Source organism: Arachis ipaensis, chromosome B3, assembly GCF_059453495.1.
Source record: "Arachis ipaensis isolate K30076 ecotype BB chromosome B3, ASM5945349v1, whole genome shotgun sequence".
Lineage (NCBI taxonomy): Eukaryota > Viridiplantae > Streptophyta > Magnoliopsida > Fabales > Fabaceae > Arachis > Arachis ipaensis.
Genome location: NC_142438.1, coordinates 141,041,035 through 141,068,200, shown reverse-complemented (window position 1 = coordinate 141,068,200; position 27,166 = coordinate 141,041,035). Strand labels below are relative to the sequence as shown.

At 36.0% G+C, this 27,166-nt stretch overlaps 2 protein-coding genes and 1 pseudogene across 5 annotated transcripts; 2 read left to right on the top strand and 1 right to left on the bottom strand.

Moving 5' to 3' along the window:
- The first annotated feature begins 1,826 nt into the window (after positions 1 to 1,826).
- Positions 1,827 to 8,315, top strand: WOL (CHASE domain containing histidine kinase protein). Of its 3 annotated transcripts, none has more exons than XM_021119768.2 (12): positions 1,827 to 2,480; positions 3,121 to 3,640; positions 3,721 to 3,954; positions 4,039 to 4,208; positions 4,952 to 5,170; positions 5,268 to 5,454; positions 5,545 to 5,596; positions 5,705 to 5,934; positions 6,079 to 6,177; positions 6,261 to 6,976; positions 7,067 to 7,570; positions 7,662 to 8,315. In XM_021119768.2, the coding sequence occupies exons 2-12, from the start codon at positions 3,266 to 3,268 to the stop codon at positions 7,900 to 7,902; spliced, it is 3,027 nt and encodes a 1,008-aa protein (XP_020975427.1). In that variant the 5' UTR covers positions 1,827 to 2,480; positions 3,121 to 3,265; the 3' UTR covers positions 7,903 to 8,315. The 3 variants fall into 3 exon arrangements, with proteins under 3 accessions (XP_020975427.1, XP_016190820.1, XP_016190819.1); XM_016335334.3 differs by having other exon boundaries at positions 3,022 to 3,640; XM_016335333.3 differs by having other exon boundaries at positions 1,830 to 2,480; positions 3,196 to 3,640.
- Positions 8,316 to 9,956: 1,641 nt separating this feature from the next.
- Positions 9,957 to 15,704, bottom strand: LOC107631786 (26S proteasome non-ATPase regulatory subunit 1 homolog A). The gene is made up of 13 exons (XM_016335335.3): positions 15,322 to 15,704; positions 14,808 to 14,877; positions 14,405 to 14,510; positions 14,103 to 14,211; positions 13,843 to 14,011; positions 13,198 to 13,670; positions 12,948 to 13,083; positions 12,592 to 12,840; positions 12,280 to 12,500; positions 11,942 to 12,200; positions 11,596 to 11,828; positions 11,013 to 11,526; positions 9,957 to 10,666 (listed from the first exon to the last, which is right to left on the bottom strand). The coding sequence occupies exons 1-13, from the start codon at positions 15,465 to 15,467 to the stop codon at positions 10,343 to 10,345; spliced, it is 3,009 nt and encodes a 1,002-aa protein (XP_016190821.1). The 5' UTR covers positions 15,468 to 15,704; the 3' UTR covers positions 9,957 to 10,342.
- Positions 15,705 to 18,309: 2,605 nt separating this feature from the next.
- LOC107633928 (receptor protein kinase TMK1 pseudogene) lies at positions 18,310 to 21,182 on the top strand (annotated as a pseudogene). Its single transcript, XR_015907092.1, has 2 exons — positions 18,310 to 20,458; positions 20,683 to 21,182. The product of XR_015907092.1 is annotated as a receptor protein kinase TMK1 pseudogene (transcript).
- The last annotated feature ends 5,984 nt before the right edge of the window (positions 21,183 to 27,166 follow it).

Below are 27,166 nucleotides of genomic sequence, written 5' to 3'. Positions count from 1 at the left end.
ATATCATGTAGAATAAATATGGATCTAGAAATTGCTATATGTGAATTGACAAAATAATTAATGTATTATTAGTTCTGTTTAGATTCCAACTTTTAATGGCCAACAGAAATTGCTACGTGAACCATCACTTTCATCTATGCACAGCGTGATACTGTATACCTAGGCTTTAATTAATGTATCTTAATTAAAATTACATTTAGTAAAAAAATTTAAATTTTTATTTTGATAAATACATAATAAATACATTTAAAATATAAATTTAATTATATTTTTTTTTAAAAAATACAGTGTTACTGTGTTAACTAAACTCATATATTTATAGTGTGAAACATTATCCGTTGATTTAGTTTATATTATAAAGTACGCTTAGACTTTAGATAGCAGAGGATACATGATAGAATAGTGATGATGATATGAAATTGAAATAACAAGAACTTGATGATAGCTATAACTCTTGGTTTTTTTTTAAGATACCAACCATGAAAATAGACTTATATTATATATCTACCTGTTACCCAAATAAAATACTGTTAATGTGACTATTGGATGCTACCCATCAATTAAACCAATGTTCACTGTGACCAAAAAAGAGTTCACGGGCACAAATCTTTCTTGATTAAGGTTCAGGGTAATTTATTTCATGCTGTTTTTTCCCAGTGAAGATTAAAATTATTCTTAAGAGAGCATCTAAGATAGGATGATGACACACATACATAAAAGTTAGATTATCTGTATTTTTTTACTATATATATTTACATTTTGCTATAAAAATATTATGCATCCAATAAAAATTCATCAATATATTAATTGTTATGTATTTGTGAATAGATATTAGATACAAACTTTTATATATTTCAACATATATTTTATTTAAATAATTAATCTAATAAATAATTTTTAATATACATATAATTGTTATTACATATTTTATTCAGGGTTACTTTTTAAATAATAAGCAATCATGAATTTTTTTTGTTGACAAACAATCATACATAATAAGATCATATGAAAACTTAATACTTAATAATATTATATATAATAAAATTATAAAAAAATAAAAAAATAAAAAATAAAAAATAAAAAAATAAAATTCTATTAAAAAAAGATAAGCATAACTAACTTAAAAAAAAATAAGTATAACAAATTTTATTTAAAAAAATAAAATAACAAAAAAAATTAATAATATATACACCTAAAACAGTTGTGATTATATGACCTTAAATTTAAAAAGTTATCTAAAGCGAACATCAAATAAAATATGCAAATAGTATTAAGCAAAAAATTAATAGGAAATAGGCTGTTCTACCTGTGCCACATGCTGGTGGTAATGTTGAAGATGATTTTACTATTTAAAGGACAACACAAATATTAACGAAAAAAGCTGATTCCAATTTTCTTTATTTTTGAACGCTCATCATATAAGCAGGGGTAGGTTATTTTATTTTATTTTATTTTTTCCCGTTTTGTTAAACTATAGTATTAACTATTAAGTGTCTAATGAATGAGTCAAAGTGTAGTAAAAGCAAGGAACCTGTAAGAGTTGGTTTGACCAAGAAGAGAAATTCAGAAAAAGTATTAAATGAAGTAACTAAATTAACTAACTACCCTGAAGAGTGAATATTATATAATGTTACAGAAAATTAAGAAGTGTTACTTAATTAATGCAAGTTACATTAGTGATTACATGGCAACTAATTCCATTATTACACTAACTAAGGATCAATTACAGTACCTCAAAAAAAGGTAAGTACGCAATTCCTCGTAGAAATGAAGGGCATTCTTGGAAATTCACCGGGAATAAGATCGCGCTTTGTCGCCATGTCATTATCGTTCAGATTTGTGATTGAGATTTCCCGTTTTCCATTTTCTCTCTCTTACTCTTCTTTCTTTCTTTCTTTCTTTCTCTCTTTCTCTTTCTTTCCCTCCCTTCCAAATCTTCAACATTGAAAGCTCACAAAAATACAAGGAATCGATGAAGTGGAAGTGAGTGATTCAGGCGAGGAAGAAAAAATGAAAAATAGAAAGTGATTCGTATTACACGATTGTGTTGTGTTTCAAAGTGGGAAATTGGATTTGAGCACTCACTCACTGGTCCAAAAAAGCTGCTTCTTTTATTTCTTGTTTTTTTCATTCTTTGAAATATTGGGTTTGCTCTGAAGCAACCAAGTTGGTCACGAGAACTCAGCAGTGCAAAAAGATGGTACCTTGGGTGTGAAAACAAGGAATGCATTGCTACTAGTATTCAGTATTCTTGAAGAAAGGTAGAGAGAGAAGAAGAAGGCTTGACTATATTATTTTTTGGTTTCTGAGGAGTTGAAGGGGGACAAGAGCGTATCTGTGAAAACATAAAAATTGGATTCAGTTTCTAAATTAAACAAAGAAAAGTAAAACAAACAAGAGAGAGAGAGAGAAAAACTAAAAAAAGGGCAGATCAGAAAACAAAGCAAGGTGGTTCGAAATGTTCATTGTACCATGTACAGGTAAACATTGTCTCTCCTTCAAAAATCTCAACAACCCCCTCCCATCTTCTTTCGTTCTCTCTCTCCTTCATTGGGTAGTGTGCTTCGCTGTATGGTGTTTATGGGGTCAATCTCTTGTTTTGATTATTATATATGGAAGGTAGGGGTGAGTGTGTGAACGTGCTCATGCTTTGTCCTCGACTCCAACAATAGTTTTCACGCCTATGCATCATGTTTCATTTTTTTAATGTCATCCTTAAATCCCAAAACTCTGTTAAAAAATCACACTTAATTGAATAGAGAGAGAGAGAGAGAGAAAGAGAGAGCCAAAGGTGGTTCCTTTGAAATTTGAGCTGTTTTCCATCTTTTGAGACCCATGCTTGTCTCTCTCACCTTTCTGATTCTGAATGTGATTTTTTCCTTGTTTTATATTCTTCCTTTCTTTCTTCTTGGCATTTTTATTTTGGGGTAGTTTCTGAAATGGGGTTTGCTTCTTAAGGGGAGAAAAATAAGAGGGGGAATTATTTGGCTACTCATACATCATGCTTGGTTTGCTTTTTAGGTTCTCCTTTCTGAGGTTTGAATCACGCAAAACAATGCTGTAATGATGCTTTTTTGCTTGGAGTTTTGTTCTGTAACCTTTTTCTTTCAACTTTTGAAGACAAAGTGAAGTCCTCTTATTTAAGCGCTCATCATACTGATCCTTGGGACTTCTTCTCCAATCTCCTCCTAATAGATATGAAGAGTGAAGGGGACATAGCAGAAGCCCGTAAGAACTAGGCAAAGGGAGATTTTTCTTCTTTCTGATGGGGCTTGGGTTGAAGATGAAGATTCAGGAGATGCAGATGGTGATGCAGAAGCACCATGTCCCTGTGGCTTTGAGGATGCATGAGCAAAATGGGAGCCAAAAGAGAAAGTACACTTTAATTCAAAAAAACAGGGCTTTGATTCCACTGTTTCTGCTTCTGTGGACCCTTGTGATGGCTTACTTTTGTTGGTTTATCTTCAACAAAATGGATGCTGATGCCAAGGTGAGGAGGAAGGAGGGTCTAGAAAGCCAGTGTGACCAAAGGGCAAGAATGCTGCAAGATCAATTCAGTGTTAGTGTCAACCATGTTCATGCCCTTGCCATCCTTGTTTCAACCTTCCATTACTACAGACACCCCTCTGCCATTGACCAGGTTCGTGCTTTCGATCTTTCAATTCCACTTTCGCTTATCTGTTTATGGTTTTTATATGTGTATTGTTTATTTGCCTTCAGGAAACCTTTGCAGAATATACAGCTAGGACAGCATTTGAAAGGCCATTGTTGAGTGGGGTGGCTTATGCTCAAAGAGTGGTACATTCTGAGAGGGAAAGATTTGAGAAGCAACATGGATGGATTATAAAGACAATGGAGAGAGAGCCCTCACAGCTCAGAGACGAGTATGCACCGGTGATCTTTGCCCAGGAAACCCTTTCCTACCTTGAATCTCTTGATATGATGTCCGGGAAGGTAATTAACAACCTTAGTTTTGTAGTGCACATCTTGTTTTTATCTTTTTTCTTCTTTTAATTGCAATTCATTTGCATGATTTAGGAGGATAGAGAGAATATTTTAAGGGCCAGGGCCACTGGAAAAGCCGTTCTGACAAGCCCCTTTAGGCTTTTAGGGTCTCATCATCTTGGTGTGGTTTTAACATTTCCTGTTTACAAATCTAAGCTTCCTCCAAATCCAACATTGGAAGAACGCATTAAAGCAACAGCAGGGTATGCTTCCTCGTTTTCACTTCTTCTTGGTTTCTCAAGTTTATTTCTTGGATATATGAGGAGTATTTTCCATTTCTAAAATGCTCCATTGAGGCAGTAATTAAATATTATTTTAATTGTTTGGATTTTTTTCGCCAAAGAATAATAATTAAAACTTTCTTAATTCAACTTAAAAAGAGATTTTTTCTCCATAAAAGAGAATTTTAAGGACAACTTCTTGGTTCAATTCTCAATTAATTGATAGTCCTTTTGATTGCACTAGTGTAAACATTTCAATTCATACACCATGAAGACAGGCTCCAACTGTCCAACATAACACAGGTGACTTTGTCAATTATGGCCTCATTGCTTCCAGTGATAACCAAATACTGTGACAGCTTTTGCTTCACTCACAATTCATGGAGTTACGGAGCTGTTGTAATATGCATCCATGATCACGTTTGTTTGTCAATGCTACATTCATTGCGCCCCTTGGCAAATGGCAGAATACTATTTAGCCAATGGGAAGATAACAGTTGCATTCTCGATTATTAGGCTTGCTTTTGATTACACTTTGTTTTTCATTTCATATCCTTAAATGCAACATGTCTGCTTTGTATTCATGTCCTGTACAATATTTAGTTCAAATCCCATAATCACATCAGTGGACTAGTCAGTTACTTTTAGTTCACTCTGGTTGCTTACTTTTTACTGTGAACTGCCTACTGGTACAATGAGTTCAACAAACTTTCTGATTGAAGCAGATATGTCGGAGGATCCTTTGATGTTGAGTCCCTTGTGGAGAATTTACTCGGTCAGCTTGCTGGTAACCAAGCAATTTTGGTGAATGTATATGATGTTACAAACTCTTCTACCCACCTGATCATGTATGGGAGCCAAAATGAAAAAGGTGACATGTCACTTGTCCATGAAAGTAACCTTGATTTTGGAGATCCTTACAGGAATCATACGATGATATGTAGGTAGGTAGTTTGTTCTGTCTTCTGTACATTTTCTGAAAGGAAAGAAATGATTTCTAATCTTTTGTTACTAGATACTTATCTTCTAGTTTTTGAACAGGTATCATCAGAAGGCACCAACTAATTGGATGGCACTTACCACAGTATTCCTATCCTTTGTGATCCTCTTATTAATTGGTTACATTTTGTATGGTGCTGGAATTCATATTGTCAAAGTAGAGGATGATTACCAGGAAATGGAGGAGTTGAAAGTGCTCGCGGAAGCAGCTGATGTTGCCAAGTCACAGGTACTGTACCTTGCATATTGTTAGCATGTTTTGTTGTTTCCCCAGATTGCATACTGATTGCGAAAGATGATACTTTGTTGTTATTGCCAGTTTCTAGCTACTGTGTCCCATGAAATTAGAACTCCCATGAATGGAATTTTAGGTAACATCAAGTTTCTTGCTCTCTTTCATTATTATTTAATTTATAACATGTTTTGATCCCTTCAATGTTTATGTTACTGATGCTGTCATTAAAATCATATCACTGTAGGAATGCTTGGTCTGCTTTTAGATACAGAGTTGACTTCAACCCAGCGAGATTATGCTCAGACAGCTCAAGCATGTGGAAAGGCACTGATAACACTAATAAATGAGGTGCTTGATCGTGCTAAAATTGAGGCTGGCAAGTTAGAGCTTGAAGCTGTTCCATTTGACATCCGTTCCATTCTTGATGACGTCCTCTCACTTTTTTCTGAGAAGTCTAGGCATAAAGGTTTAGAGGTAAGGCCTAAGGTTGTTTTGATTCATGCAAGCTTCAGAATTTGATAATTCTGATTCCTTTTCTTTAACTAATGATCTTATTTCATTTTCCACATGGTTGCTATTCTTCCAATTTTGACTTTTAAATTGTTTTGGGAATTATAGTTGGCAGTGTTTGTTTCTGATAAAGTTCCAGACATTGTTATGGGAGATCCTGGGAGATTCAGACAAATAATAACAAATCTTGTTGGCAACTCGGTTAAAGTAAGTGTATATTGTATTATTAATATGCATGTTGTATTAATTTCTTTGCAAGGTAGTGACTGACAAGTATAAATTTGTTGCAGTTCACTGAACGAGGACATATATTTGTCAAAGTTCATCTAGCAGAAAGTAGAAAGCCCACAATGAATGGAACATGTGAGACTTATCAAAATGGAGAAACAGATGAAGTTGGGCATATATCCGGGGGTTGTAATTCAAAAACTCTGAGTGGGTGTGAAGCTGCTGATGAACGGAACAACTGGGATAATTTCAAGCATCTAATTGCTGATGAGGAATTTTTGTTTGATGGTTTGGTGAAGAAGGTGGCCTCAAGTGAATGCTATGAGCAAGTTACTTTAATGGTGTGTGTGGAGGACACTGGAATTGGAATTCCTTTCTCGGCCCAGGATAGGATTTTCATGCCTTTTGTGCAGGCAGATAGCTCGACGTCACGACACTATGGTGGTACCGGGATTGGCTTGAGTATTAGTAAGTGTCTGGTGGAACTAATGGGTGGTCAGATAAACTTCATAAGCCGACCCCAAGTTGGGAGTACATTTTCATTTACTGCAAACTTTGGGACGTTCAATAAAAATTCAAAAACAGATGTGAAGAAGCTGAACGTGGAAGATCTTCCTTCTAGTTTTAGAGGGCTTAAAGCTATAGTGGTTGATGGAAAACCTGTTAGAGCTGCTGTCACAAGATACCATTTGACGAGACTTGGTATTCAAGCTAAAGTTGCAAACCACATTAAAAAGGTTGTTTTGTTATGTGGGAAGAATGGTTCTTTAACTTCAGGGTAAGCTTCAATTTCCTTTTTGATGTTTACTATCTTTTATGTTTTGTAATTGAGTACATTCACTGAAGTTCAAATAATTGGATGTGGCAGATTATTTCAGCCTGATATTGTTTTGGTTGAGAAGGATTCATGGTTTTCGGGAGAGGATGGAGTTTTCAATATCTGGCAACTAGATTGGAAAAAGAATGGTCACATGTTGAAGATACCCCAAATGATACTTCTTGCAACCAATATTAGTAATGCCGAATTCGATAGAGCCAAAGCCACAGGTTTCAGCGACACGGTGATCATGAAGCCTCTGAGAGCAAGTATGGTGGCTGCTTGTCTGCAGCAAGTTCTGGGGATGGGAAAGAAGAGGCAGCTTGGGAAAGACATGCCAAATGGCTCAACTTTCCTAAAAAGCCTTCTTTGTGGAAAGAAAATGTTGGTGGTTGATGACAATATTGTAAACAGGAGGGTCGCCGCCGGTGCATTAAAGAAGTTTGGAGCTGATGTGAAGTGTGCTGAAAGTGGCAAAGTTGCTCTTGAGATGCTTCAGTTGCCTCACAATTTTGATGCTTGTTTCATGGATATTCAAATGCCAGAAATGGACGGGTATGTTTCTTTGCATTCATTGCTGCTACTGCTGCTGATTCTCCTTGCATTGCATTGCATTGCATTGATTACCACTTGATGAATTTTGCAGGTTTGAGGCAACTCGTCGAATTCGAATGATGGAGAGCAAGGCGAACGAGCAACTGACGAACGGCGATGAGCACCCCCACTTACCGATATTGGCTATGACAGCTGATGTTATCCATGCTACTTATGAAGAGTGCTTGAAGTGCGGGATGGATGGATATGTATCAAAGCCGTTTGAGGAAGAGAATCTCTATCAAGCAGTTGCAAAGTTTTTCAAGTCAAAGCATATCTCAGCAGCCTCATGACATCAAGTTTTGGAGGCTGCCATTCTTTCTTTTTTTTAATGATTTATGAAGCTTTCATCATGCATATGGAGCTGTAACAGTTGGTTTGGTTCCTAAGGATTCTTGATGATACAAAAGAATCAAGTTATAATATCTAACCAGCTGAGTTTGAATGTATACCACATAACAATCCATCCCCTCCTTGTGTACAGGTTCTCTAAAGGGATGAGTCAAATTATGTAAATTCAATATTTTTCTTTTTCTTAATAGGTTTTTTCTTTCCCTATTAAATTATTATCTTTGGACAGGATTTGGCTATTATATTCAGAAGGGAGGTTGTTGCTTAGTCTGTAGGCATCTCTGGCAGAGTGGTTTGATTCATTATGAAACATTTGCCATCATATATATTCATATGGTTCTCTTATTCTTTTTAATTCTTTCAATGTTATTGTTGTTGCTGGGACCACATGCATTTCCGGTCATATCTTGAATTGCAACCATAAGGAGATCCTATCCAACAACTAGATCGATGATCATCACTTTTAATAATGAAATAGATTAAATATCATTGGACTAGTTAGCTAGTTATTATTATTTATAAATATTCCATAGATACTCTTGAAATTGATCGCATAAATAAACTAAATGCATGTTAAAATGAATACAGCAGACGTGTTCTGCAACTAGAAGATCTGAACCTAGTAGCACATGGGGTGACGGACACGTGGCCTGTGTGAAGTGGCACGTGTCAATACCTAGTAGCAGTTAGAGTGACGAGGCAGTGAGCAACTCCCTCTAATATAAACCCTAACCTAACTCCACTAGTTACAATTCAATAGCTTGTTATCCAAGAATGGCGCACTATCAAAACCAGTATGGTGCAGTTACTTCAAGTGCAAGCACGGATCCAATTCAGAAGGAAATGGACCTGAGCGGCGACACCGCTGGCATAGCAGCAAATGAATACAGTGATACCACAGGTGGTGGTGGTGGTGGTGGTGGTGCATTTCATCATGATGCAGTGGGTGTAAATGAAGTAGAGCAGCACAAACACAAGAAGAAAGGAATAATAGAGAAGATAAAAGACAAGCTTCCCATAACTCACCACCATAACAAGTAGCTACGTACCTGTGTTTCGTTTTATTCCCTTTCGAGCTCAAGTTATGTAATTTTGATGTATGGTTGTTATGTTGCTAAATAAAATATCTAATTGCTGAAATTGAAAAGCGGTTGTTGAGAATTGATTACCCAAGTAAAGAACGTGATCGAAATTACGTTTTCTTCTGTTTACCCTTTTGAGTTCATTATCATTAACCAAGATCTTCTCGGTTCAAAATCAACCGGACATATTAGCACCCTGATGAGTTTTCATCTGTTTAGTTTTTCACTTATATTGAAAATCAATAACTCTGACGTTGACAGCATCCTTTCCTGTTCATTATGAGCTGGACAACGTCATCTCTTTGGTAAAAATCGTTTGCGTACAAAATGCTGTTTAGATAGCAAGCATGGCTACTCCCACAATTATCCAGTGCTTCAAAAGTATATACATATATAATTTTATTATTTTAGAAAATTGAATCCAAATTTTTTTAATTAAGGGGAAAAAAATTTACTGTTTAGCTTATGTCACCTTTCAAGTAATGTCTGAAATAGAGAGAAAATGTTAAAGATTTGCCTTTCATTTCAAACCGACTAGTAAGACATAATTGGAGCATAGGAGTAGCGATCAAGGCGAGAAGGTGCAGAACTGCAACCATAAAAGAGCATCAATCCCTACTAGAATGATTAATTAACTCGCATATGATGCACGATAAGGCATATGGCATTATAGAGTAAGTACTCGGAAGTCGAATCATTTAATCTAATCCCTGAACAAACTGATTTGCACACCTTTTGTAGTCGTAATGATAGTTCATTTCAATTAAGACTATGGAAAACTTTGTATCTAACCAGCGCTATGATTGTAGTTCGTACTTAGTCGTTTGTACCACCATATCATGGTGAATGCACGTAACTTGAGATTCGTTGGTTTCACCGTGGAAAATACGATAAAGGATAAAAAGGTTGCGACGTTTAGAATGAGAAAATAAATCTTAACAATGCCACCACCCTACACACAGAATCTTTGGCCGCCATTTAGTGACCAGTAATTGGAGAAGAGAACCCTTCAAATACAAAAGGAATATGACAGAAACATTAAATCTTTGGGTCTGGCCGCACACTGCTTCTGTCCCTCAGTTCCAAAATATAGTAAGAACCAGTTCACAGATTAACCACAAAATGGAGCAAAAAGACCACACCATCGGCAAATTAAGAACAAAAAAATTCCATGCCCCGGATCATCAGCTTCAAGGGGGAGTACAGTGTAGTCGCTTGAACCATTTGTGTAGCTGCTTTTCCTCTGGAGAACCAATTATCTAACCACCGCAAATTTGAGCTTTGCTAATCAGTGCCGGACCTAGGAGGTGTACTCAAATGGCTGAGGTGGTTGAGGTTCCTCGTCAACAGCCATTGCTGATGCAGAACTCTGCAACCCTGCTGCTGAACCACCAGCAGCTGACGTGGTAGATGAGGGTGTGTCTGTGAGAGAGAGCACTTCAGGCTCACTGGGGCGCAAGTCTTTAAGAAGCACAAATCCTGAAGGTGCCAACTTAACTGGCACGTATCTGCTGTCCTGCATAAACTTAATAAACTTCTCCTGGGCAGGAACCACCCTGGCTGGATTTGTAAGAATCTCGAATGAAGGCTCGGGCTCTGATTTCTTATCCACTGGGCTATCCACCTTCAAAAAATTAAAGAAAGTTATGTCTTTACATCTACAAATTAGATAGTTCATCTCAAGCATACATGTAAGGGTGCATGTATCTGAGACAATAATACAGTGTAATCAACAAGATGTTATTATATAGGGCTAATTTTACAAGAGATGAAAAACACTGGAGTCAGCTTAATTCCAAAACATGTTTTCTGTTTACATTTCATGTTTTCAATACTAAAATTAAACCATGTATTCATTCGGTTTTCCAATTTCAGGATTCTAGGTTTAAAAAACTACGAAAATAAAAAACATTGTTTTCAGCTTTTAATTCAGAGTGTTCTAAAGAAGCCTTCATTTATAATAAACACACCTGCATGGCGTCTCCATCCTTTTCACTTGAAGACTTCCCCTTCCCAGTTCCTGAAGCAACTGATGCAGACTCAGATGAAATTTCAGCATTAGCCTTCTGTTCTTCAGCTTTCTTAGCCCTTGCTTTGGCCTTAGCTGATGTAGACAGAACAGCAGTGGGAAGTTTCACAGCTGATGTAGTGGTGGGAACAGTGGTGGGCTTTGGGTATTCAAAGAGTGAAGGTTTTGCATGTGATAGGAACTCAAACTTTGGAGACTTAAGATCATAGTTCAAACCAATAAAGGCTGTGGGTGAAAAAGCCAAGCTTATGAAATAGATCAGAGGGTACCAATACCAAAACTGGCTGAAAACTGCAAGACCAACCACTGCAGTAATCTTATCATGTTTTGTCTTGGAGAGTAGTCTTATGGTCACGTTTCTTCCACCTGCATCAAGGATCCCAGAGGCCAAGATTGCACCCATCTTGCTCATGGTATCCTCATGCTTGTCCAGAATGATTTTCTCCAATTGCCGCCTAGAAGAATACTAGTAAGTCAGACAAGATATCAATTAATCCAATGCTCAAAGAAGGTGAATGCCTTACCTAAATGTTCCAACACGGGAATCACTAGCTTCACTGATCTGAACCATGACCATAGCCATCGCTATAAGAGCACCTTGACGAACAAAATCAACAACATCCGATGTCAATGGTTCCAACAAAGATATAGCCTCACTAAGACCCGTGCCCGCACAGGAAATGCCCACTGCAAGGGCCGCTCCATATCGAACATGAGGATTGTAAGATTCAGATAGGAGGGAAACGATTCTTGGAGTCTGCAATTTAAGAAAGTAGCATGGCATCTCAACAAAATTTCTTGAAGAAATCACAGAGCCAGAGGAAAACAAGTTCATAACAAGTGATAATAAGAAGAAAGGAAAGTACTAACCTGCTCTGGATCAGAGTACAGCACAAATCCTAATGCTAGAACTGCAGTCCTCCTGACATCATCGCTAACATCAGACACAGCAAAGTGCAGCAACTGCCGAATGGCCTTATTGTTTGCGGTTCCCCTATAAGCCAGGGCCAATGCATACATGCCACCATAGCGTAATATTGGATCCTGATCCCGTGTCATCTGCTCAATCAGAGTGTCTGCTTCTTCTTCTCTACCATAAACCGTAAGAGCTATGCCCAATGCTAATCCCCTGAAACATTAAGACACCAAATAAAGATCGGCAAAAGAGAAGCCATGGCTTAACAACTCGTCAGTTGGAGCACTTTTACCTAATAATCTTTTCATGCTGTGTTTCATGTGCATAAGTAAGCATTTCATTTGCCTTATCACTTCCTGTTCCAACCATGAGTAATCCCATACTGATACCAGCAGCTTCACCAGCTACAGCACTATCAGTGTATAGAACATTCTTTATTTCTTCATAAATATCCTCATCAGCTGTTCCTAGGGATGCCAATCCAAGACCCAGACATGCACCATGTTGAATAACCTGCCCCATAAAACTTATGTTAAAGTATAATCAAAGGCTAATTATTTTTCGACATCAAAGCAAAATTATTAGTTATACTAGTTATGAGCACCTCTACAGAAGTACTACGCAGGCTATCACGAAGAAATTGTTTGATTCCCTCTCCATGGTTAGCATGAATAAGACCAAGCGCATAGAGAGCACCACCTTCGGAGTATGGACTACCACCTCCACCAGTCCCACCCTGAGGCAAGTAAGGTGCCATTAGTGACCTTCCTTGCTGCAAATGGCCTCTGTGGATAACACCAAGACCAGCTGTTGCGCTAAATTTGGCCCAATTAGTTGCTCGGCTCAACCAATCCTAATTTATTCCAGGGACAAATATCTTCAGAATTGAAAGCAATCACACTTCCAAGGAAAACAAGGGGAGAAGGAAAGTGACAAACAAAATAAGCTACAACGACTAACCAAATTTTCCCTGAGGAAAGTATCTACAGTAGTTCCAGCATGCATTATTGCATTGGCATATATTGTAGCACTGTGGCAGACACTATTCCTCATTTCCACAGACTGCTTGATTGTCTTCAGAATAAGGAGGTCGGATCTAAATTCATTAAACAGCCAAAGCAGTATAAGAACCAATATGCTATCTGAAGGAACCTAAAACCAACAAGGAAAGGAATGTATACTAAAATATTACTAAAGAAAATTGCCTCACTTGTTATGACTGTACAGGAACTGCAGAGTCAATTGTATTGAAGTTTCCCCAGACAGTATTCCCTTTATTTTGGTTAGCCTCTCAGCATACAAGGTTTCGCTTGGATCTTCAGGTACACTGACAACAGAAGCTGAATCACCCTCTGTCATTTGAACGTCATCCGGACCACTCGCTGTAGCATTCTGTTCCGAACCTATGTCATTTGGCTTTGCTTGAGTAGATGTTGAAGACTGAGACTTGGGTGGAGCAAGGCGATCTCTAACATTTAGAAGAAAAGCTTGGTGCTCATTCTCCACCAAATCGAACGCTATTTGAAATGCCAACAGAGCATCATCTTTGTTTTCAGATCGTAAAAGCTTTTCCAGGATGCTTGCAACACCCTCTGGCTCATCCAAGAACATAAGACATTGACAAATGCTCAGATAATCTGGTGAAGGAAGCTTTTGATAAACTTTAACAAGGAGACGGAGAACCTGAACAAACAGAAAAACAATCAATGCAAACCTTCATGAGACAGCAGTGTTAAAATGTGTCTCACATTTTCACACTAAAAAGTTGCCAAAAAACATAATTCATTTACCACATGCATGATATGTATTGCAGTAGAGAACTTTAACATGACTAGAAAATTTTCATTTCACTAACCTCCTGTCTGTATTCCCGAAGATTCACAAAGGAATGAGAGACATATATGCAATATGAGAGAGTTCCTTGAATGTTGTCACTCCTTGTAATTGCTTCTTCTAGTTTATCCAACCTCCTGCATTCAATGGCAGTTCCCATAGCTTGCTGGTATTTACCATCTACGATACACCTAAACGAGGGGAAAGCAACACGTGAAGGAACTCCAACAATTAAGGAATAATTTAATACAAACATCAGAAGAATGATTACAGCTTGCATACTTATCCAACATTCTCTCCACGATTGCTTCCAACCTGGGGTCCACCGTAACAGATTCACTTGACTCTGCTGCCTTATTCTTAAGACTGGCATATTCATCTATGGCCTTAGCTGCCAGACAAAAGAAAGAGAATAAAATGTCCATCAGATTCCATCTAGAATTTTGAACCTTCATGATTATATAGCTCAAAATTAACTCACGTTAATCATTTTGTCTAAAACTAATTAAAATGAGTGATCCATATTACCAATCACACCTTGCTTTCATAAAAGAAAATAGGGGGGGGGGGGGGATAATTCTTACCAAGAAGAGTATGCACATAGTCAGAATCTTCTGAAACATTGAACAGAGGACCAGCTCCAAGGGCATAAGATAAGGAATCATTTAGTTCACCCAAGTAATAGAAGACCTGAAAGAACAAGAAGCAAAGCAAAATTAGATCATAAAAAATATACCCCAAAACCAACTTCAGCATCTAATAATACAATTTTAGTTTAAGTAAGAACACATATGTTCCCCTGATGACTGCTATAGATATCAGCAAAATCAAAAAGGAGGAAGTCCAGGTTTCTTTCTGCATATCTCAAATCTCAAATACTATGACAGGCGGAACCGTGACAACCAGGATATTTGAAGCTTGTTCAAATAAGCAACATAATTTCCTCAATGGAAGAAACTTGTACAAAACTTGGCAGAGCAATAATACCTTGGATACAAGAAGTGCAGCAAGTTGCCTTTGGTGTTGATCAAACTCCTCATCCTCATACAGACTCTCTCTGTTTGACAGGTAAAACAGAACATAAATCTTCAACAATCTTCAAAAAGCCTTCAACCAACAATTTTAACATGAACTACCTAGAAAAGCCCTAAATTTGAACACTAAATTGATTGGTGGCGTGTTATTGCAACAACTAAATGCGTATGGGAGTTCAGTCCCTACATCGAATGCAATGGACCCCTGTGTAAGTGGAGCTTCACTACTAAAATATAATTAAAACTTAAACCTTCTGCCCATAAAACTAGACAAATTTTCTTTCATGAACTACCTAAATTTTGAGTAAGGATTGTTGCAATTCAAACCAAACTGCTTTCACCTTGATTAAAAATAAACGTGCGAAACAGCTCAAACCCTCGGCAAAGAAAACGCAGCTGAAAACCCCAAATAAAAAAAGAATAAAAATTCAGAAGCACAGAAAGAGAGAGATCGAGAGAATGCGTACATGAGGGGGACGCTGGTTGAGATCTCGGGCCAGAATGTGTCAACCAGGTTGTTGAGGTTCGAGAGAGCGTGAAGCTTGAGAGAGAGATGGGACTCGTTCAGCATCGCCAGCATCCCACCGGCCGAACTAACCAGCGTCGTCGCCATGATTGTGCTCTCAGACGAAGAATTCGAATAGCTAGGGTTAGGGTTTTGGGTTGGGGGTCGTAGGGATTGGTGATCTCAGAACAAGGAAGGAAGAAATTAAGAATACTCTTCGCCTTGTTTATTTAGTAGTATCTTCAATTCTTATTCAGCACGAAATGTATCAGTTGGATGGATTTGATGGGTGCTCCTTTTTCTTTTTTTCCTCTTTTTAGTTTTAATTAATTCAAAATTTTGAACATGATCCCTCTTTTCTTTTTTTTTTGGATAATTTTTGACAAAAATATTATTTGAACACTAAAATTAATATTTATGTATAAATATATATAATTTAATTTATTTTTAATATTTATTTTATATTTTAATATATATTTTATATTAATTTTTTTTAACGACTGAATTTATTATACACTTAATATGATTGTAAAAATTTTGCATTCCAAAGTAATTTATCAAAGTTTGTTTTGAAATATAATCTTTTAAAAAGTAACTTTTAATAAATATAAGTAATAATAATAATTATATTTGATAAATAATTTTAAAATTTTAAAAATTAATAATAAATATAAATATAAAAATAAATTTAGATATTTATTAATATATAAAATTATATTAAATTTCTTATAAGTTCATATTAATTTAAAAAAAAATTTAAGTGCTTTTAAAAGCGAATTTATATATTTTAAAATAAAAAGATTAATAAAATAATAAAATGAAAAATTAATTATCATTGAATTTATAATTTTTATTATGTATGAGTCCCATTATATTAATTTGAGAGTGATTAAATTCATTTTACGATTTTATTAATTTTCTTACTTAAAAAAATTTGATCCTTCAAGAACATTTTCAACTTTTAGAAAATACAAGCATAAATATATTTTTATTTATTAAATATATAATAAAAATTTATTGTTTTTTAAAAAATATAACCATCTCTTAAAAAAAGTTACCAAATCAAATTAATAATATCTTGTGGTGAGTACTTCAATTTAATTCAATATTTTGATCAACCATAAAGGTGATTGAAGCATAGTTATTAGAACCGAACTGGTAATGAATCCGGTTAAACTACTGGGTCACCGAATCACAACCAACCTAATCCTACTTATCTTAATGAATAACTAATTCTTAAGATATCTTCCACTTATTTAGAAGATAGATCTCAACAACTTTTCTAAAAAAAAGGAACTGTTATTCACCATCAAAGGTATTACACTAAAATGTAGTTATTTATTCTATTATAAATACACTGATACCCTCAAGTATATTCAGAACCCAATCTACTAAAACCCTGCGTAAAGTTGTTTGCTAACTTAAGTATTGGAGTCTCTTGTAGGTACCACTCCCACCTCCTCACAAGGAACTCGGAAGGCCAGCACCTCGGCATCAGCACAAGCCGGACACTATCTCAGAAGGAGTCTGTACCTCACGTTCAGGCCCAAAGCACAAGCTGGACACTATCTCAGAAGGAGTCTGTACCTCACGTTCAGGCCCAAATCACTGTTTCAGGTAACCATCAGAATATTAGCGCTATTGTCGGGGACCTGAAAATCTATACCTAATCATGGCAGACGAGCAATTTGAAGACGAACACACTGCATATGAGTCTGAGCCAGAACCTCGTAACCACGATCAAGCCCTTGTGATACCTCCACGATAAGAAGGAACAAGTCATCGTAATGGGGAAGAAACATCACGAAATCCTCATAGCCGACGACTACAGTCACCCTCCTGAGAACGAAGAACCTCCACACCCAACTGAGATTATGGGACTCATACACGGACATCATGGCCGGTTGGAGTAACTTGAACAGGAGATCAAGTGACAAACGGAAGCCAAAAGAAATATGCGAAGAGGGGTACGAAGTAGAAGGGAACTCGAGAAAAAGCTTCTAAAATTAGAAGCTGATTTATGAAATCGGACCAACAACGCGGAATGAGAAGAAAATTCTTCGGAGGAGAAGATCCATTCATAGAAGAGATGATGCAGGCCAGGGTCCCAAGAAATTTTAAAATCTCCGATATGGATCTCTATGATGGCACGACCGACCTAAGGCATCACCTCAGCAATTTTAAATGGTAATCATTAGATTCTGTGATATTACTTTAATATAAGAATTTTTTTTTTGTTTTTTGAATATGAATATAACATATGTATTTTTATCCAACTTATTTTAATTATATCTTAGTTTTTAAAATGGATCTCACTAGGGAGACAATGGACTATTTGTACAATGTGTACAATGGTTTATTGAGTTACAAAATGAACATCTTCCATACTATCTAGAATAACCATCCGAGTACTAGGGATAATAAACTGTTTTTGGAGTTCACCAAAAATCGAACTCTTGACCTTTCGGATTTAGCGTTCTAATACTATGTCATGATACCACTCATCCCAAAAGTTTCAGTTGATGAAAAAAGGTAACACTAATGATTATATCTCTAATATTCCATAAACCTCCATTGTAGACATTGTTTAAATATTCTATTGGCTCCTCATACTTTCCCTTTTAAAATACATGGATCCTGTGCAATTGCACCAGTTATCATGCTAGTACAATAGATTTACGTGCACTGTGTCCTCCGAAGACAGAGATTTACAACATGCAATGCAAGCCATCAAATTCCACCATTTTCGATCTCTTTTCCCAATCAAACAACAAAACAATGTTCTATTCCTTCCTTCTCTCTTTCTCTGCCTCTTCTTCCAATTGCACCTTCTCTGACCTTTCTCTTCCCTCAACAAAGGGGAGTTTTCCCCTCGTTCAATGCAATGTAATAAACTTTCTTCTTAAACCCTTTGGGGATCGTTCTAGGTTTCCATTGTTATGATTTCACAATGCAGAAAGCTGTAGGGGGATTGATCATCATCATAGCGCTTCTTACGGTGGTTGGTGTGGGTCGGTGTCAGCGTAGTGCCAGTGATGCAGATGTGCTTCGAATTCTGAAAACCACCATCAATGCTCCAATGAGCTTTCAATGGACGGACCCTGACGTATGCAAATGGAGGCGCATTCAATGTGATTCGGCGAAACGCGTCACTGCCATACAAATCGGAAACCAGAATCTTCAAGGCACTCTCCCCAAGGAGCTTGAGAAGCTGTCAGCACTGCAAAACTTGGAGTGCCAAGGCAACAGTCTCACAGGATCGTTCCCTTATCTTCCCAAATCGGTGCAAAAGTTGATCATTCATGACAACAAATTCAACAGCATACCCAATGGCATCTTCAAAGGGTTGGGTAGTTTGCAAGAAGTGAACATGGACGACATCCCTTTCCCTCCATGGCAGATTCCTCAAAGCCTTGTTTAGCAAGAATGGTCATTTCCCAGGTTTGATTTTCTTGGGGCTTTCTGGTAATTCTCTTGAAGGTCCTTTGCCTCCAAGCCTTGGTAGTAGTTCAATTGAGACCGTTTTGGTCAACGGTAACTCTAGACTAAACGGTACCATTTCTGTATTGAAAACCATGACATCCCTTAAGCAATTTTGGGCTCATGGCAATGCATTTACCGGTCCTATACCAGACATGTCAAACCATAATCATCTCTATGATATGAACTTAAGGGACAACCAGTTGACTGGTGTTATTCCACTCTCACTTACCACTCTTCCAAGTTTGGAAGTTGTGAATTTAACTAACAATCTCTTTCAAGGGTCCCCTCCCAAGTTCAAAGATGGTGTAGGAGTTGACAATTACTTGGATAAAGGGAGAAATCAATACTGCACACCCATTCCTGGGGAACCATGCAGTAGTGTTGTGAATGCTTTACTATCTGCTATTGAGCCCTTGGGTTATCCTCTGATTTTTGCTAAGACTTGGTGGGGTAATGATCCATGTGGTAATAAATGGCTTGGGATAATTTGCTCAGGTGGGAACATTTCAGTTGTTAACTTTCAAGGCATGGGTTTGTCAGGTGCCATTTCTCCTAGTTTTGCTAGCCTTACATCTGTCACAAAGTTGGTTCTTTCAAACAATAATTTTACTAGTAAAATACCAACTGAACTTACCACTATGCCTCATTTGCAGGAATTAGATGTTTCCAATAATAATTTATATGGTAATGTACCTAAATTTCGGGATGGTGTAGTTCTTAAATTAGATGGGAATCCTGATATTGGAAAGGATATACCCAGTTCTTCCAGCTCAGATTCTGAAGATGATGACAATACAATAATAATCATTTGCTTGGGATTTTTATCTTACTTGTTCCAGGGATTTTGATATATATGTTCTTGTGCCGCAAAAAGCCTAAGCATGCAAGAAAGTTTCAACATCCAACCGCAATTGTGATACACCCTAATCAATCTAGTGATAGAAATGCCATATTAAAGATAGCAAGTGCTGGTGTTCATGGTGGAGGAGCAGAAGTATTCAGTCCTTCTAGTAATGCTTACCAAGTTGAATCCAGTGGTAATCTTTTGATCTCAATTGACGTTTTGAAAGCAGTGACTAATAATTTTGCTGAAGAAAACGTGCTAGGAAAAGGTGGCTTTGGCACTGTATACAAAGGGAAATTGCATGATGGGACAAGGATTGCAGTTAAAAGGATGCAATCAGGAATAGTGGCAGAGAAGGGAGTAGATGAGTTCATGGCTGAAACGGCAGTGGTCACGATTTGACACAGGAATTTGGTTAATCTCATGGGGTATTGCTTGGATGAAAATGAGAGACTTCTTGTTTATGAATACATGCCTCAAGGTACTCTTAGTAGACATCTATTCCACTGGGAAAATGAAGGGTTAAAACCACTTGAATGGAAGACAAGGCTCATTATTGCTTTGGATGTTGCTAGAGGTGTTGAATATCTTCATGGTTTAGCCCAACAAACTTTTATCCATAGGGATCTCAAACCATCTAATATTTTGCTCGGCGATGATATGCGAGCTAAAGTTGCTGACTTTGGATTAGTTCGCCTTGCTCCGCAAGGAAAAGCCTCGTTTCAGACCAGACTTGCCAGAACTTTTGGATATCTAGCACCAGAGTATGCAGGTAGGTACATATTAAATGCTTATTTTTTTTATCTATACTATACTAGCCACTTGATTTAATTTATGACGCATTATTACACGGTAAAAACTCAAGTACAGATGTCTTCATGTCAAGTGATAGATGAGAATGATTAGATGTTTGACTAAATTGCCATTTAATCATTTTCAAATATCAACTTAAGACAGCTGCATATGTATTTATATGTCTTATTCCAAATGATGCAGCCACTGGAAGACTTACAACAAAGGTTGATGTGTATAGTTTTGGGGTAATTCTGATGGAGCTCATAACTGGAAGGAAAGCACTTGATGAAAGTAGACCAGAAGAGAATTTCCACCTAGTTTCATGGTTTCGTCGAATGCCACTTGACAAAGATTTATTTCGAACCATCATCGACTCGACAATTGAAGCTGATGAGGAAACCTTGAGTAGCATCAAGACTGTTGCAGAATTAGCAGGCCATTGCTGTGTAAGGGAGCCACACCAAAGGCCTGACATGAGCCATGTGGTGAACGTGCTTTCGCCTCTAATTGAGGTGTGGAAGCCTACAGAACCAAATGTTGATGAAATATATGGAATAAACTTTAACATGACATTGCTAGAAGCACTTCAAAGGTGGAAGCAATTTGAAGGAAATAGCACTCTTGATTTTTCTTCAAATAGTTCTCCTCCACAATCTGGAATTGCACCTTCATACAGATCTTCAGATGGACGTCCAAGTTAGAGAACATTTGACATCGATGACCTTAAACTTCACTATTGTATTTAACATTTTTTTCTTTTTTTCTTTTTTTGTTATTGTTTAATGATTGAGTGCAATGTATGTGTAGTTGACCATCTATGACACCCTCCATCCCTTTGCAGAACATCTTCACCTTAGGGAAAAAATAAGAAAAGAAAGAAGAAAAAAGATAGCAATTTTTTTATTTTTTTATTTTTTAACAATGGGATGCAAAAGGATAGAGGTGTTGAGAATAGTTTCTGTTTACTGTTACTTTTTTGGTATACATTATCTCGATGGAATTAGAAGCATTGTTCTATCACAAATACTAATAAAAAAAAATAGAAGACATTAATTTTGTGTCATGAAGGAACAACGCAACATTTGATGATAAAATACATGCTTATATATTGTTTTGGTTTAATTTGTTTCTAAGACTGCAGGCAGAAAAAGACAAAGACAATGTTGTAAAAATGTTATTTGCGCACCTATAATATTGAATCATATATAAATTAAATTACTAAATGAATATATTATACAATATTTTTTTATAAATTAGCTTTTAAATTTAATATTAATTTACATATTATCTAATTTATTTTTAAATAATATAATATTTCAAATATATATTATATAGTATAGTCAGTTTAATTCTCCAATTATTGCGTGAGTCTTAATCTAATAGATATATAATTTAATTCAATTTAAATATGTATTTTATATTTTAATTATATTTTATTTTAATATCTAATTTTAATAGCTAATTTTAATGTATATTTACTATGTTAATTGTGTTTAAATATATTTTTTCGAGGTTTCTATTATACTATTTTCCGCGGTAACATTTTACTTTCCATTTATATTAACACTAGTATATTTATATATGTGAGGTTAGTTAATAATCCAGTAAATCTTTTATATTCTAAGTAGAGAAAACTTCGATTTAAGTCTTAAAAATAATACAATCTTTTTTAAAAAATTTATATATGATAAAAAGTATCTTAGAAAAAAAAAGTTATGCCCCAAATATAATGTATTTTCATTATTTATTGTATAGATAGATTTAGGGATATATACATATACATAGATATATAGTCATATAGATATTGACATATATTGTTATTTCAACATGCGTATTCATTTAAGAATGCAATGAAAATAATATATAAGTGGCCAATGAGTTATAGTTCAAATAGCATAATCTCTCCATACTCATTTATTAAGAAGTCGCGGATTCGAGTTTCCCTATCTTTGGAAAAAAAATAATATATATATAAGCGACTAAAGATGAAATATATAAAATGAAAATGACAATATATATGTGGTAACATATTGTAAGTTATTTTAGCTATTTATTCTAAGCTAAAAAAAAAAGTTGTATATTAAAATATTTAAAAATTACATATTTAAATTTTGTAATAATTAATTATTAACCGATTTTTATTAATTTTCTAGATTTATCATTGTTTTTAATTTTGCTTTAACTAAATACACGGTTATTAAATAGAAAATGTTAAAAGGCACTTTATAAGGAATTGATGTGCATACTCAGAGTACATACTCTTAGTGCTCTTCTAATAGGGTTCTTAATGTGCTATGCTAGGATTTCTATTCCTTCTTTTTTCTAATCAATCTTTCATTCTTTTATCCCATCCACCCTCATGTAAATCTATTATCTTATCTATGTGCTAATTTCATCCAAACTCTTCATGTTTTTATAATGAGCGCCGAAAATATGAAAAATATTTGTCTTGAGAAATACTCTAATGATGCTGTGACGATTGAGGGTGTCAGCCTTCAAATGGCACCCAAGGAGCCATAAAGCTATTAGTTTAGAATTGTCAGAATTTTGGGAGACCCTAACAATCCACAATTTAAAAGGGATTTGTAAATCCCACTCTCTCGAGATTGTTGTTCTCTGTGAAATCAAAAACCAACCTCGACAAGTGGAAGCAAAGCTTAAGTCTTGCGGTTTTGGTTCATTGCGGATCCATCGAGAGTTGCCGGTGGCCTTGCTTTGGCATGGAAGGAGAGATGCAATGTTCAGATTATTAGTTCTGAACATTGTGACCTCGATGGTGGAAGTGGGCACTAATGTTTCTTGGGGGTATTATTGGAGTTTATTTGACCTCTCATGATCAAGGTAGGCGAGTACAGTATGAGACTCTTCAACCTATCATTCAAGCATTTCAAGGACGAGTGACAATCATGGGAGATTTTAATACTATTTCTAACCAGAATGAAAATGTGGGCGGGGGAGTGAAGTCAACAGCTTCTATCGAAGCCTTTAATTTATTTATTAATGACAGCTCTCTAATGGATATTGGAATGGTAGGCAGACCATTTACATGGTCAAATCAGAGATCTGGTCCAAATTTAATTCAGGAATGGCTTGACCGTGTGCTGGTTGGTTTTGAGTGGCAGCAACTATTTCCTAATACTACTGTTCTTCAGCTTTCTAAATCAGATCATACTTCTCTTCTCACTTATTTAAACCCGAGAACAGAGAGAATTAAACGACGATTCAAATTTTAAGAACGGTGGTGTTCTAATAATGAGGTAAGATAGATTGTGAATGAGATATGGATGGAGAGAATAGAAGGCAGCCCTATATTTATTTTATTTCAAAAATTGAAGAAGTGTCGACACAGTCTTGTCTTATGGCAGCAGTCTAATAGAATGAACTCTAAAGAGGAAATTAATTCTCTTCAATCTCAATTGGAGGAGCTTCGGGCAGTAGGGGTCCATGGAGGTAATATCATCTCAGATTTAGAAAGCAAGCTAGAAAATGCTCTTCATAATGAAGAATTATATTGGAAGGAGAAGTCTAGGGTCAGATGGCTTCAAGCGAGAGATCAAAATACTAGTTACTTTCACCATAAATTTTGTAACCGTACTCGTCGGAATAAAATTTGGCACTTGACCGGAAACCATGGCGAATTACTTTCTTCAAATGCTGATATAGCAGCAGTGGCGGAATCTTATTTTAGAGATATTTTGTCCTCCTCTTGTCACAATGATCCAAGCTCATTATTCACTGACTTCAACCCTAAGGTTATAGCTTCCATGAACCGAAGGCTTGGACGTCCGGTTACTATAGAGGAAGTCAAACGGGCTACTTTCAGTGTTCACCCTCAGAGTGCCCCAAGAGATGATGGGATAACAGCTAAATTCTTTCAACATTACTGGGACATCGTCAGTAGTGATGTGTTTCGTGCAGTTAACGGGTTCTTTACAGGAGGTCATATATTGAAAAGTTTCAATCACACACAAATTTGTTTGATCCCAAAAGTCCCAGATGTTAAAGATATGTCCCAAGTGAGACCAATTAGCCTTTCTTCTGTAGTTTATAAAATTATTTCTAAAGTCATAGTTCATAGACTTCAAAGAATGATGCATAAACTTATCATCCCTTCTCAGAGTGCTTTTATTAAAGGCCAACTGATATTTGATAATATCTTAATTGCCCATGAATGTATGCATTACCTCAAGAACAAAAAATAAGGTCTAGAACATGAGATGACCCTCAAATTGGATATGAGTAAGGCCTACGACAGAGTAGAGTGGAACTTTTTATAGTTTATGTTGGAGAAAATAGGATTTGATCCCCTTTGGATTAATTGGATTCGTGAATTAGTGACGAATGTTTCTTATTCTGTGATTGTGAAAGGATAACCTTATGGTTTTTTCAAACCACAAAGAGGTCTCCGCCAAAGAGATCCTCTTTCTCCATATCTTTTCTTATTTTGTGCATAAGGTATCTCTTTCTTGCTACACAGAGCAAAACAAAACAGTATCATTGACGGCATTCAGATTAACAGGCATTGTCCTAAGGTCAATCATCTTCTATTTACAGACAATTATATTATTTTTTTTGTAAGGCTAATTCAACTGTTTGTGGAAAACATCCTTGATTTATTAACTATGTACGAGTGCTTTAGCGGTCAGAAAGTTAATCTTAGCAAATATGCAGTTTTTCTTTTCATTCATAACACTCCTTTTGACTCTCATGCTCATCTGGCTGTCTCTTTAAACATTTTACACATAGGAGCTCAAGATAAATATCTTAGGATGCCATCTGTTGTTAATAGATCAAAGAAAGCCACTTTTAACATGGTTAACGAGAAGGTACAGAAAAGAATTCAAGGTTGGAAGCGTAACCTATTGTTTGCTGGGGGGAAGATTAGTTTTATTAAAGGCAATTGGGGAGGCCATCCCGATTTACACTCTCTCCTGCTTCAGATTACCAGACAGTTTAATTTCCGATATTCATTCCTTACTGACTCAGTTATGGTGGAGTCAAAAAGAAAATGAAAGGCGACTGGTCTGGATCAGTTAGGACACTATGACCCGCCCACTAAATGAAGGAGGTCTTGGTTTTAAAGACCTTAAAGCTCAAAACCTTGCTCTGTTAGGCAAACAGTATTGGAGAATAGCAACACATTCTAATTTTCTATTGGCCAAAATTTACAGAGGTAAATATTTCAGAAACAGAAATATTCTAAATACATAACCTGGAACACTCCCTTCTTGGGGATGGAGAAGTGTTTTGCAAGGTAGAAATGTGGTAGAGAAGGGACTTATCTGGGGAATAGATAACGGTATAAACATTCGTACGTTTGACGACTCATGGTTGCCTCCTCCATATTTATTCACTGTGCCAACAAATGTTCAACACTTGGCCATTGTTGCTCCCAGAGTAAAAGACCTCTGTTGAAGAAAGAATTTGGAATCAGCCGTTAATTACAGAGATTTTTCCAAGTGATATTTCAACTAGAATTCAATCTTTAAAAATTGAAGGTGGAGATGACACACTCCAATGGGCACTGAACAAACAAAAGAAGTATGATACAATATCAGGCTATAGAGTGAAGTACCTATTCTTACACCCTCCGCTTGAACTCTGTCCAACCCATATGCAGCAAAAAGTCCCTTAGATCAACCTTTGGAAGATGAAGCTCCCTCATAAAATCAATTTGTTTATTTGGAAGTGCCTCCATGGTCGGCTTCCGATTCTAGCCCAGATTCACCGGAGATTTCCTGCAACACCGGCACTATGTCCCCGTTGTCAAAAAGAGGACGAAACAATCTCTCACTATTTTATGTAATGTCCAGCTATAAGAGATGCTTGGTCTAATAGTTCTCTGAGTTTATGTCTCCCCATCCATCCAATTACTGAATTTTGGTTTTGGTGGAACACCACGACGGAGCAGATTTGTTCGATGGGTGGTGACAATCGGAACCAACAACTGCTTGCTATTCTATGTTGGAAGTGTTGGAAAGCTAGGAATCTCGTTGTCTTTGAAGGAACCAACACTTCCCCAACTTCTATTCTCAATACTTCTAGTAAACTCTTTCGAGAGATTCAACGTCTTTGTGTAGCTTCTCATTGAATTAGTTCACAAGTCCTATTCTCTGGAAAGAAGTCTACTTTCACTTTTTACAATTTTCTTTTCTATTTTTCACTGTTAGATTTCTTTCTAAGTGTGGTTTATTTGTGAGATTCCCATTATTTATTGTTTTTGTCCTGATATAAATTCTGTATTTCATTTATCAAATTTAATAAAATATATTTTTATCTTTGAAAAAAAACCCAATTATTAAAAATTTGAAATAAAGAATAATTTAAAGATATAATTGTCAATTTAATGACAAATTGTAAGGAGAAAAATTGTGAATGGAAACATTTTCATTGTTACTCTCTCACCATGTATAATTTTTTTTTTCAAATGACTTAATATATTAATTTAGATTCTATTAATATAAATTAAATTAAATTAGTGGAGGGATAAGTTCGATCGGCGGCTTAAATAAGTGTATCAAATTATATTTTGGAATAATTTATTTATCGCAAATTCTTAAATAATGTTCAAATTCGTAATAAATTATTCATAAACTTATCGAGCTAAATGATACCTAAAAGAAAAAAAGATTATTAATACAAAAATGTCAATTATGTTAACTTTTCTAGTTTATAATTTTATGTA

Coding starts and splice junctions, on each gene's coding strand:
- LOC107631786 (XM_016335335.3), bottom strand. CDS start 15,467: ATGGCGACGACGCTGGTTAGTTCGGCCGGTGGGATGCTGGCGATGCTG. Junction 13,671..13,842: donor TTCGGGAATACAGACAGGAG/GTTAGTGAAATG, acceptor CTGTTTGTTCAG/GTTCTCCGTCTCCTTGTTAA. Junction 12,201..12,279: donor CAGCATGAAAAGATTATTAG/GTAAAAGTGCTC, acceptor TTAATGTTTCAG/GGGATTAGCATTGGGCATAG.
- WOL (XM_021119768.2), top strand. CDS start 3,266: ATGGGGCTTGGGTTGAAGATGAAGATTCAGGAGATGCAGATGGTGATG. Junction 3,641..3,720: donor ACCCCTCTGCCATTGACCAG/GTTCGTGCTTTC, acceptor ATTTGCCTTCAG/GAAACCTTTGCAGAATATAC. Junction 5,171..5,267: donor AATCATACGATGATATGTAG/GTAGGTAGTTTG, acceptor GTTTTTGAACAG/GTATCATCAGAAGGCACCAA.